Raw genomic sequence first — 12,025 nt, 5'->3', positions numbered from 1 at the left:
GATAGCAAGTTCATACAGACTCTGTATCCTATCTTTTGCAGATAGGATTTCTATGTGTGGCTATGTAAGGGTGGTCTATACTTAAAAAAGTTACATGTCCCATCCAAGCCCAGTCACAATGTTTTATACAACAAAGCACAGTCCCATATTGTCAAGAGTCTTACAAGTTATTTTAACTGTATTCTTACTAATGCAGTATATCTAAGAGAGCACAGAGTTATTGCCTACTGTTATTGATGTTGCCAACTATAGTTCCAGTTTAGATTCAAAATATAAGGCTCAAGACAGTGGATTCATTAAAAATTAGTGAAGATCCTTGTGTTACTGTGAACTCAGTGACAGTGGTAATCATTGAATTATCTTTTTCCTCATCTGTAAGTACATAAAAACAATTTCTCACATAAGCATTACTAGTTTATAAACAGTTGAATTAGAGGATTCTTTTTTTAAAATTTGAGTGTTTTTTATTGAAAAATGCTGTACAGAGGGGACACTTAGAGGATTCTTAGAATGTTTGTTTCTGTTGCAGTGGTGGGGAAACCTCTAGCCTACTGACTACATATGGCCCTTGAAATCATTTGGTACATAACAGGATGAACATGATGCTTACTGGTTGTCCTTAACCCTGGCCCTGTTGAAATTTTGTATGGCCCTCAAATGACGGGCCTTCGGCAGTAAGGCTCCCCATTCCTGCTTTTGGTGTCAATAAGAAAACATGTATTCTGTGGTCCAGGGTGGATTTTAAAACTACATTATTTTTTTTCCCAAGGAACAGTTATTCAAATTTTTCAGTAATAAGAGGTAGGTTATAGTAGTTACTTCCCTTTATTAAAAAACAGTAAAAATGCCAATTTTGATACTATGAAACATACAATGAATAATCATGTTCTTATAGTAAATATTTTGTACAATATCAAGTTAAAAAATATTTCAATAAGGCTGGGCACTGGTGGCTCTCACCTGTAATCCTAGCTAGTTAGGAGACGGAGATGTGAGGATCTTTCCTGCCCAGGTAGGAAAATCCATGACATTTCCAGTTAGCCACCAAAAAGAAAAAAAGCAACGAGTTATGGCTCAAGTAGTGTCAGCCTTGGGCAAACTAGCTGATGATAGCACCTAAGCCCTGAATTCAAGCCTCATTACTGGCACTGGCATGCACATACACACACAAATTCAATGATGGCAAATATTTCACCGAGTAGCAAAATTCCAAATTAAGAACAGTTTGATGATTAAACTTTCAGGAAACACTAAACTTCTATAAACTTCCAGTTCATGAGACTAAGGCTGTCTATCCTTAATCTGATCACATAAAAAACCGCTAGTGGAATTGTTTATCAAGATTATTTTATAGCCAGGAGCCAGTGGCTCATACCCCTATAATCCTAACTACTCAGGAGGCTGAGATCTGAAGACTGCACTTCAAAGACAGCTTAGGCAGGAAAATCTGTGAGACTCTTACCTCCAATTAACCACCAAAAAAAGGCCAGAAGACTTGTGGCTCAAATGGTAGAGTGCCAGCCTTGAGCAAAAAAGCTAAGTGCCCAGGCACTGAGTTCAAGCCCCAGTACTAACAAAAAGGAAAAAAAAATTTATATATTTTATAGACAATAGCTAATTTAACTGTTTTTGAAAAAAAGTCATTTTTGTTTGTGATGGTGAAAACTTTATTTTACTCATTTCAAAGTATTTTCCTTTCACATAAATATCAGTTCTTCCTCTCATACTCTCTGGCCAGATTCAATTAACTCAATTTTGTAATATGATTAGAATGTCAATTATAACAATTCCTTTCTTAGAACTTAATTTCTGAAAACTTAATAAAATTCATATTACTTTATAGAACATGTTCACAAACCAAAAAAATAAAAATAAAAGTATTGACTTAGAATCTATGCCAATCCCAAGTACAAATTTGTGGCGATAAAATAGCTGCCATAACAGCAGCAGAATTATATGTTGGCCAAACAGTAGGTAGCTCAAGTAAAATTTGAAACTTGCTTAGTTAAGATTTGACTTAGGTTAAACATAATTTTTAAACCACCTGAGTTTCTGAAGTGTCAGTACAAAACAGCCGGTGAGGCCAGGATTAACTGCTGGGTAACTGCCCAGGAAAATAGGCAGATGTGGAGGGGAGCACCGTGGGTTTAGAAGACGTCTGTAATGCCCCTAATGTGCCATCTTTCTGATGTTCTGCAAGTGGGGGGCAAGAAAGAACAGTTATTTACCTATACAACCCAGTCCTCTATACCACCCAGTCCTCTATACCACCCAGTCCTCTATACCACCCAGTCCTCTATACCACCCAGTCCTCTATGCCACCCAGTACTATATACCACCCAGTCCAAAAGGTCTTACCTGCATTACTAAGTAGATTCTGGCTGAGTCCACGTAAAGGAATGCTATCTTCTCTTTTCTTCAAGTATTTAGATTCCAGCCCTAAATTTTCACCACTTAAAAAAAAATACTAATTACCTCAAATATAGATTATAATCCACAAATTCAAATTTTGAGAGCCAACATAGATACTACAAAAGTGGAAAATTCCACATTTGCCTCACATGAGTCAAACCGAAGTGCACAACCTAAATTACCTTCAGGATATATGCAAAAGAAACAAATTTTGTGTGAAGACATGAGTCTAATTCCCAAAATATGTCTATATGTAAATATAAAAAAACAAAACCTGGTTTCAAGCATTTCAGGCAAAGAATACTAATCCACAGGACACACAAGAAAGCATAAATGGGGCGGGGTCACTTAGTGGCAGTGCATGCCAATATGCATGAAGGTCCCAGGGTCTGAGCTCCAGCACTGTCTACCCCATAAAACGAAAACTAGTAAGCTATGTGAAAGCTTGACTTGCTTCAGATCATATTCACTGGCTTATGAAAATAATTTAGCTGTATATAACCAAATATAAACTAAAAAAGGGCTGGAATAAGGATTATTAAGAGAAGTTAAAAATTTTGAATATTATAAAACTTTAAATAGCACATAAATGACAATATACTACCTATGTACATGTGTACATGCCTTGAGAATATCCTAAATTCTGTCATTTCTATCTCATTTAAAATGAAGGGTTTTTTTTGACAAAGGTGTCACCTACAGTATGAATTACATATGCAGCTCACTCTGGCTTCAAACTTGTGGATCCTTCTACAACAACATACCAAGTACTAGGATTGCAGACATTTTTCATCAAATTGGCGAATATTTCTTTGCTCCTTAACAAAAGCTCTTAAAATTCTTATAATGTTTTAAAGCATTATCAAATTAGGAATTCTGGTTAGATGAATTCAAATGTGGGACTTCAAAAAATAAATGGGTATTTCTGTATTTTCTCCCTTTCTACTTAGTATGCACTCATTACTTTCTAAAACTGTACAGTTATCAATTTCCCTAGTATTACACTTGGAATAAGAACTTAAAGCTGGGTACTGGTAATCCTAGCGATTTAGGAGGCTGAGATCTGAGGATCAGAGTTTGAAGCCAGCCAGGACAGGCAAGTCCGTGAGCCTTTTATCTCCAATTAACCAACAGAAAACCGGAAGTGATGATGTGGCTCAAAGAGATAGAGCAGTAGCTGTGAGCAAAAAAAGCTCAAGGACAGCACCTAGGCCCTGAGTTCAAGCCCCATGATCAACTCATAAAAACAAATACTCAAAGTCAACTGCAGCAGGAAATTTCTCAAAACTTTATCTCTGATTAACCAGCAAAAAGGCTATGCTAAGGCATGGTTCAATTAGAAGAGTAATAGAGAACAAATGTCAGAGGATCTCGCAATACACACACACACACACACACACACACAAGTCCTATTTTTCTGTAAAAAGTCTCTTAAAAGAGGTCTTGGTTTCTGTGATACATTGATACATAAGCATTATCATATTCTATAATATGAATTATAGGTACTCTGCCTTATGAGCATCTTGAGCATCTGTAAAATATAGTAAATGTCTTCAAAAGGTTCTGATCCTTTCCTAGCAAAGAAGTTCACAAACCATTTTAACTCTTGCAACTGGCTATTTTAGAACACTTAATGAATAAATTTAGAGAGCTGAGATAAAAAACTGCTGTCTGGAGCTATATTTGTAATTTATTTTACAATGTAAGGGAATGGTGTTGCTCATGATGAGTGTTAGCAGGAAGGTCTTAAGACCATTGAATTTTAAGTGAATAAAGATTTAAATTAACTTGAAGACCCCCAACGAGGGATCTTAACTAACTTTACAATAAATAAATATTCTTGCTGGGTGATGGTGTCTTACACCTTTAACCCAGTTGCTCAGGAGAATTAAGATTTAAAGCCATAATGAGATGCTTAGCCAGAAATTAGGCTGTAGACCAAGTGGTAAAACACTAGCGTTGGGAGAAAAAAGCTCAGAGACAGCACCCAGATTGAATTTAAGCCCAGGATCAGCATAAAAAAAAAATCAAAATTTAAAAATAAAATAAAAACTTAAGACTCTGAACAGGTGGAACAAAAGTCACAAATTGGCATTAAATTTTGTAGTATCTAGAGAATAATTTTACAAGCCTTTTCTACTCGTATTTACTATATAAATCGGTGAGAGAGAGATGGATGTCTATCTAGGCACCCAAGAAACACTACAAAGCGAAGCCTCTAGCTATGTAAGAGAAACTTTCATGATAAAACTTACTGTATTTCTAAAGGGATCCCATAGTTTAAAAATACATACATGAAACCACTTTTTTATAGCTAAAAGCAATTCAGACTAAGTTTTCATCCTACAATATCCCAAATAGAGACACAACTCCTTTCAAGTACTGGTAAGAATCCTTCATTATGACTAACAAACTACCAACATTAAATTTTATGTCAATAAATACTTACTTTTCCTTATCTGTTGAGCCAGGCATGGTACTAGTTGTTCCTGACTGAGCATCTGGTTTTGTAAACTGCAAGTTAAACTGAACCTGTGAAGAAGAAAACGCCTCATATAACTGAAGTGGAACAGAGACAGGAGGTTATATTTTCATTCCATTAAATCTAGATCCTAAAAATAGAGGTTTTTGCCTACATTTTACACCACAAGCATATTCTACTGAGACTTCATAGAAAGAATCCTACTTCTTATTAAACAAAATTCCTGTCTAAACACCAACACATTCAAACAAGTATCCACTACCACAATAATGCATTCACCGCATGCATTCTGAGAATTCCCTTTCGAAGAACTTTCAAGACTATAATTTTCTCTTTTAGTTAAGAATGCTAGATCTTTGAGTTTGGATTTTGAAATAAATTTATTTATCTATGCACAATTAAATATCAGCACCTAACATACTTTATTGAAAGCAGCAAGTCTTTTTTGACTAGGAAGGTATAAATGGATCCTATTTTAAAAATCTATAAACACAAATCACTTTACCAGCATATCAAGCAAAATGACTACTTTCATATAAAGAAGGTATGAGAAAATGACTATCCATTTTTAGTACATGTCATAATAAAATAGACCAACATTAGTTTAATACTATAAAATTATAAATTAGGAAGATATATAGCTCTGTACTTGGCTATTAACATTAAGGAAAAATTCTAGTTCTGTATTAAAGTTTACATTATAGCTTTATATACAAATAGATTATAAACAACCAGGCAACTGGGTAGAACAAATTAAAAGCATATTCCCAGACTGAACATACACAGTATAGGACTCAGTCCCTGAGACACAGGAAACTTTCAACAGTTAGCTTTTGAACTGGAGATGTTTTCCTAACTGGTGCAGAAAAATTGCTAGATGGAGATCAATATTACAGTTGAGGGAGATGAGTTACCAATCAGAGGTTTTCTTCTACCAGGATGGGAATAGTGGTAGAGAAATCAGTGTTTCCATGCTGGCCCTTAAGGCCCAGGGGATGGACCACCACACCCAGAGGCTTAAAGCTCCAAGCTGTGACACCTGGGACCTACTGCTGGGAGACTTGTGGCTCTAGTCACTTAGATTGGAGGATTATTGCTCAGGGATTTGAACCACTAGAGACAATGACACTTGGTAGCTATTGTAAATGCTTGGCTTCCAGCAGCAGTGAGCTGCAGCAGCAGGCAGTGCTGCAAGTGTTAGTGGTCCTGAAGAGTCCTGGGGTCTGTGGGACTTTGTTCCTTAAGGCTTGTGACAAGGGCCTGCAGTTTCTCCTCTTCAGACCATAACAGTCTTGGTTGTTTGCACTCCTGTTGCTCTCTGGTACTCCTGAGCCATCCTGTCTCTGCTGTGTTACCTTTACTACTGCCATCACCCTACCATGTCCTCCTCTTGTGACTAAGTCAGCTGGCTATTCTTCTTGAGCTAGACTGGACACACCTTCCTGTGCTGCTGGCTTGGTGTTACAATATAGACTCCCCCAATAAAAGGCTTCTTTCAAGTGGTCTTTCCTTGCCTATTTTTGATCTTTATCATGAGGAGGACATGTGAACAATTTCCAAGATTCAAAAGCAGAGAGACAAATACTTTCGTATGGGGCTGGGAAGGTGGCTCAGTGGTAGAGCGCTTGCCTTGCATGCATGAGGCCCTGGGTTCGATTCCTCAGCACCACATAAGCAACAAGAAAAAAAGCCGGAAATGGTGCTGTGGCTCAAGTGGTAGAGCACTAGCCTTGAGCTGAAGAGCTGAGGGACAGCGCCCAGGCCCAGAGTTCAGGCCCCACAACCGGACCAAAAAAAAAAAAAAAAAAAAAGACTTTCATAAAAAGCCCTTGCAAGGGCATACCTTTGTAACAAGACTGAACTATTCCTTGAGTAGAAAGTACTTTACATATACTCTAGTAAAGCTAAAGAGAAAGAAGAAACCTCATAAGGTAAACCACAAGGTGATCCACAGAGCATGTAACGGGGCTGAACTATTCCTTGAGTAGAAAGTACTTTACATGTACTCTAGTAAAGCTAAAGAGAAAGAACAATCCTCACAAGGTAAAGCACAAGGTGCTACTCTAAATAAAAATAAGAAAATCCAGAAATTAATATTGTACATAATTTATAAACTGTCCAAAACTACTAGAAATGGCAGTAAGTAGGACAATGTAAGTCATACCTGGAAGAAAGGTATGAACAGGGTGAACAGTGTAAGTATAAGGCAAGAGAGAGAAAATGGAAGTATATTATTTTAAGGTTTATGTTATATATAGGAAGTAGTATATTTGAACAGTTTATGGTAAGACCAAAATGTGTTATAAGCCTAAGAAAACACGAAGAAAGTACAATCCAGACACTTGTTTTCTAACAAAATAAAATGCACAATTAATTGGAAAGAAGGCAGGCAAAAACAAAAGTGATAGAGAATAGATGAGACATACAGAAAATAGATAGCAAAATGATATACCTTACTATATACAAAAAACTATTAAGTATTAGAATGCTTGCCTGCCTAGCATGTTCAAGGCCTTGGGTTCTATCCACAATACCACTAAGAAAGAAAAAAAGAAGAAAAATCTATTTTAGAATTTGCTATAAACCTGGGAGACAGACCTTTAAGTTCTGGCAATAAAATCCAAATATCTTACCACGTGTAATACAAGAGTATTACGTTATCAGTAATCCTAGATTTGCAGATTGAAATAGATGAGTGAATAAAAATGGAAGAGAAGAGGAGAAATGAGAAGTTTAGGCAGACTAATACCTAGATTTTTATGAACTGCAGTGACTAAAGAAACGCATCTATTTCTTACAATATTATATACTAGATATTTAGTAGCTTACTCATCTAATACACTACCCATTAATCAGACAATAAATGAACTTTGAAAGGGTAAAAAATATATACTAGGAAGTTTCTACATTCTTCCACAATTTGTTAATTTGGCTACCTTTGGTCCTGAAACTGGGTGGATGGTGTTTTTGGTAGCTATGGGATGAGGAAAGGTATTCTGGAATGCAAATGCAGAGGAGACAGGATAACCAATACCACAGCCAGGATAATTCAGTCTACTATCAACCTAAAAATTCAAACACAAAAATAAGAATGAGACATAATTCTAAATAGCATTTGTTGTTCCATTAGCAAAAACACATGCTAGTAATAGTTAAGAGCAGTATCTCTCAGGGATGGGAAGGCGGCTCAGTGATAGAGCACTTGCCTTGCATGCATGAGGCCCTGGGTTCGATTCCTCAGTACCACATAAGCAGAAAAAAAGAAGCCGGAAGTGGAGCTGTGGCTCAAGTGGTAGAGCGCTAGCCTTGAGCTGAAGAGCTGAGGGACAGCGCCCAGGTCCCGAGTCCAGGCCCATGACCAGACCCCCTCCTCCCCCCCCCCCCCCACACACACAAAGAGCAATATCTCAAAGGTCAATTTACTTACACAGTATCATAAAATTGTCTTTTAACTGTATTTCTTTTTTGTCTTTTCTTTTTTTGGTACTGAGGATTAAACCTAGGACGTTACACTTGCTAGGCAAGTGCTTTGCTTCTGAGTTATATCCCAGCCCTACAAAATTGTTTTGTATCGTATAAGGCTGGGATAACTTGGGTCAAACGAACTATTGAGCTTACGTTAAAACAAAACCACAGAATCATCTTGGTTCACTCTAGCCTGCATTTGCAGGAAAGGTATCAGGAAGAACAAATCATAAATCAATAGCCTTTATTACAGATAAAGCAGAGAATTTTCTATGAGAATGCTTAAAAGCAATTAGTACTCATAACTAAATGAAATGGTAATAAGGTTTCACTAACTTTCAATACAGCAACATCACAATAACCAGACTCATAAAAAGTTGATTTGAAACATGAGTCTTTTCTTTTTTTTTTATCCAAGATTGAACTTGAACTCAATACCTGTGGCGCTTTCACTCATTGGCTAGCTCTCTACCAATTGAACCACGCTTCCAACCCCTTGAAACAGAAATCTTGAGATGTAATTTGCATATACCAGCAGTTGCACAACACATCCTTCACATAGATAGTTATATCAGTCAGTTGAGTCTAGCCATTTTTTTCAAGTTTGTAATTCAGCATCAGGTACTTCTTTTTCTTTTTTTGAGTTTAGCATGTATTACTGCTCACATCGTAACCGGTGGCTCACATCTGTAACCCTAGCTACTCAGAAGGCTGAGATTTGAGGATCACAGTTCCAAGCCAGCCTGGGAAGAAAAGTCCATGAGACTCTTATCACCAGTTAACCACTAGAAGACTCGAAGTGGAGTCGTGGCTAAAGTTGGTAGAGTACTAGCTTTAAGCAAAAATGCTCAGCAACATCACCCAGGCCCTGAGTTCAAGCCCTACAACCAAAGGGGAAAAAATTCAATTAGAAAGTTGAATTTTACCTCTCCAATTCCTGATAGCCAAAAGTATCCATTATTTTTAACAGAAGAACCCAGGACTTCCCTGTGTGTACCAGTAAAATTCCTAGCACCAGCTGATAATAGTACACCATGTCTAGGTATAAGGAGCTGTTCTTGGTTGCTCTTGTGATTGTGGTAGTGAGGAATTGAACTCAGGGCCTCAAACAAGCATTCTACCACTTGAATTGTGCCCTCAAGTCCTTTGGGCCTCATTCTGTTTTCCATTTTGTTTGCCTTCCTGTCTCTGAGTCCCAACTAGCTGGAATTACAGACATATCCTACTTACCACAATCAGCAGGAACTTCCTTTCCTATTTCTCCTATTCCTTGTAAGTAAAAAGCAAACGATCTCGTTATGGAAACTAGAAAGCATCTGTCTTAGTTTCTTTCTGTCTCTAGAGCCAACAGAACATGCTACCAGAGCTTAATTCCCTTCTTTGTAATTTTGCTGATGGATTTCAGCTTACGGCTTTTCCATTATAATTCCAACCTTGAATCTAAACCCTAAATCTTGAAAATCATTTTTAAAAATATTCAATGCTTTTCTATTTTCTTCAGCCTATTTGACGCTACTAGAGTACAAATTTCAACACAATGAAAAATGTTCTAAAGCAGTGTGCCCTTGAAAGGGAGACTTTTTGTTAAAATCAAATATGCCCATGACCCACTACCAAGGGCTTCAGTGCTAAGTAACTGTAGAACTCCAGTTTGTATTAGTATTATTAAGCTTCAAAGCAATCTTTGCTTTCATTATAGAAAATTGACTAGCATCCTTCACATTTTTAGCTTAAATCTTACCACATTCACATTAGGGGAAATTCCACTTCTGATTGTGCTGCTGCTGGCATGTGCAGATGGAGTGGTGGAAGGTCCTGATACATCTGGCTTTCTCACTAGCTGATTTTCATTTAGCTCTTTATTTAACCATGTGATTACTTAAATAAGAGAATAAGAAACAAAGTAAATTTTATTTCACTGCTTTCATTTTTCTAAGCATTTTAAGCATTTTAAACTTATACTTACTTTTTTCCCCTTTGATTTCTGAAATAGAGTCTCACTATGCTAAGTAGCCTAGGCTGGCCTTAACTTTATAATCTTATCTTAGCCTTCCAAGTGGTAGGATTATTCCCTACGTGCCATCTTGGTACTGGGACTTGAAATAAATGATCTGAAGCTCTTATTCATGGCTTTACCATTTCAGCCAAGCCTCTAGTCTAACAGACTAGAGTCTAACAGAGTTTTTTGCCCCAGCTGGCTTCAAACCAAGATCCTCCAGGTCTCAGTTTCCAGAATAGCTAAGATTATAGGGATGAGCCACTAGTGCCTGGTAGTTTTTTAGTCTGGAGTTTTATTTAACTTGGGTTTTAAGTTTTTATACGTTTTCAGTTATAACATAGGTTTGTCTAGACTTTATAATTAAATATTTTTATTTTAGCAAGACACATTACTCTATCACCTCAGAAGAATATATTTCTGCTCTAGAACAATATGTTACAGTTTACCTATCTACAGTTTATCTATTTTTAAGATTATAAGGAAAGTGCCATTTCTTTATTAAATGTTTACAAGTTCTTTTACTGTGAACACAGTCCTAGGACAAGACCCACCAAAGTATGAAACATACTTTTGTGAACAAAATAAGATAATTTGACAACTTTTCTAAGATAATATATCCAGAATGGCTATAGAAGTCATGATTCAACCTTATGTCTGTTATAGTTTAAAGTTTCACATTTGTGTCTAATATTCAGTTACAGGAACTAACAAGATGTTAAAAGTGTAACTTATAAATTGGAGTCAATATTTTCAACACTGTTCATTTTAGATTACTAATGTATGATAATTTCCTTTATAGTGATAAGTCTTAAAGAGCAGATAATATAATTTACTGAACTTAAGACAGCATACTTATTTATACATGAAAATACCTTGATTTACCTAAACTTGTATGAATTCAAATAAGATTTTTAAGTTGAGAATAAACTATAAACCTCATTCTAAAAAATATAACATACTTACATTTTTCATTATTTTTTAAAAGCTGCTTACTTTCTTCAAGTTTTTGAACTGTAGCTTCTAATTGTTCTTGTAATTTGCATACCTGAAATATAGAATCCTCAGAATAAGTCAAAGAAAATAAAGGTTAAAATAAAAACTGAAGGAATGTACTACTACTCCTTGATAAGTGATTACTCCTGTTATTAAATGAAAATTTAAAAGAATTAATGTAATTATTCCCACAATGTAATATTTAAGTGTATGTATATATCATACTCCCATACATATGTCAGTAATCAATGTTAAATCATATTTAACTTTCCAAACCAAAACAGAATTATTACCTCTGTCAAAGGAGTTGTGTTTTATTTTAAAACACTTCATTTAAAAAGGCCAAACCTATTGTCTAATGTAAAAAACTAGAAATTTTAAAAACACATTAAGAATTCTGTTATACTCTATATACAAAATAATCTACACAAAAAACTGAAATATTAACTACCTCTTGCTCTTTAACTCGGAGAGATTGTCCAACATCTTGTAATTCCTTCTGTTCCTTTTGTAATTTTTCCTCCTTCTCAGCCAAGAGTTTTTCTTGCTGAATAGTAACTGTATTCTTCAGTTTCAACTTACCCATTAGAGTTTTCAGATCCCCTTGTAACTTCTTAATAATCTCATTTGCCTATAAAAGAGCTTAACATGTGTATCTCTATGTAATACACTGA

The 12,025-nt window shown here is 35.9% G+C and overlaps 1 protein-coding gene across 4 annotated transcripts in view; it reads right to left on the bottom strand.

Annotated features, from left to right (window-relative positions):
- Positions 1 to 975: 975 nt before the first annotated feature.
- Sass6 (SAS-6 centriolar assembly protein) overlaps positions 976 to 12,025 on the bottom strand; it is a 29,294-nt gene continuing 18,244 nt past the window's right edge. For 2 of the 4 annotated variants that reach the window (XM_042678780.1, XM_042678782.1), the window contains 7 exons: positions 11,803 to 11,982; positions 11,322 to 11,403; positions 10,101 to 10,237; positions 7,831 to 7,959; positions 4,862 to 4,944; positions 2,359 to 2,453; positions 1,555 to 2,193 (listed from right to left, as the gene is read on the bottom strand). In XM_042678780.1, the coding sequence (XP_042534714.1) occupies positions 2,090 to 2,193; positions 2,359 to 2,453; positions 4,862 to 4,944; positions 7,831 to 7,959; positions 10,101 to 10,237; positions 11,322 to 11,403; positions 11,803 to 11,982 (810 nt within the window). In that variant the 3' untranslated portion in view covers positions 1,555 to 2,089. Of the gene's footprint in view, positions 1,005 to 1,554; positions 2,194 to 2,358; positions 2,454 to 4,861; positions 4,945 to 7,830; positions 7,960 to 10,100; positions 10,238 to 11,321; positions 11,404 to 11,802; positions 11,983 to 12,025 lie in introns of those variants that run through there. The other 2 variants (XM_042678781.1, XM_042678785.1) reach the window with 2 other exon arrangements.

Source organism: Dipodomys spectabilis, unplaced genomic scaffold (genome assembly GCF_019054845.1).
Source record: "Dipodomys spectabilis isolate Male_0828 unplaced genomic scaffold, ASM1905484v1 ptg000002l, whole genome shotgun sequence".
Lineage (NCBI taxonomy): Eukaryota > Metazoa > Chordata > Mammalia > Rodentia > Heteromyidae > Dipodomys > Dipodomys spectabilis.
The sequence above is the reverse complement of the archived record's forward strand: the minus strand, read 5'-3'. Positions and strand labels throughout refer to the sequence as shown.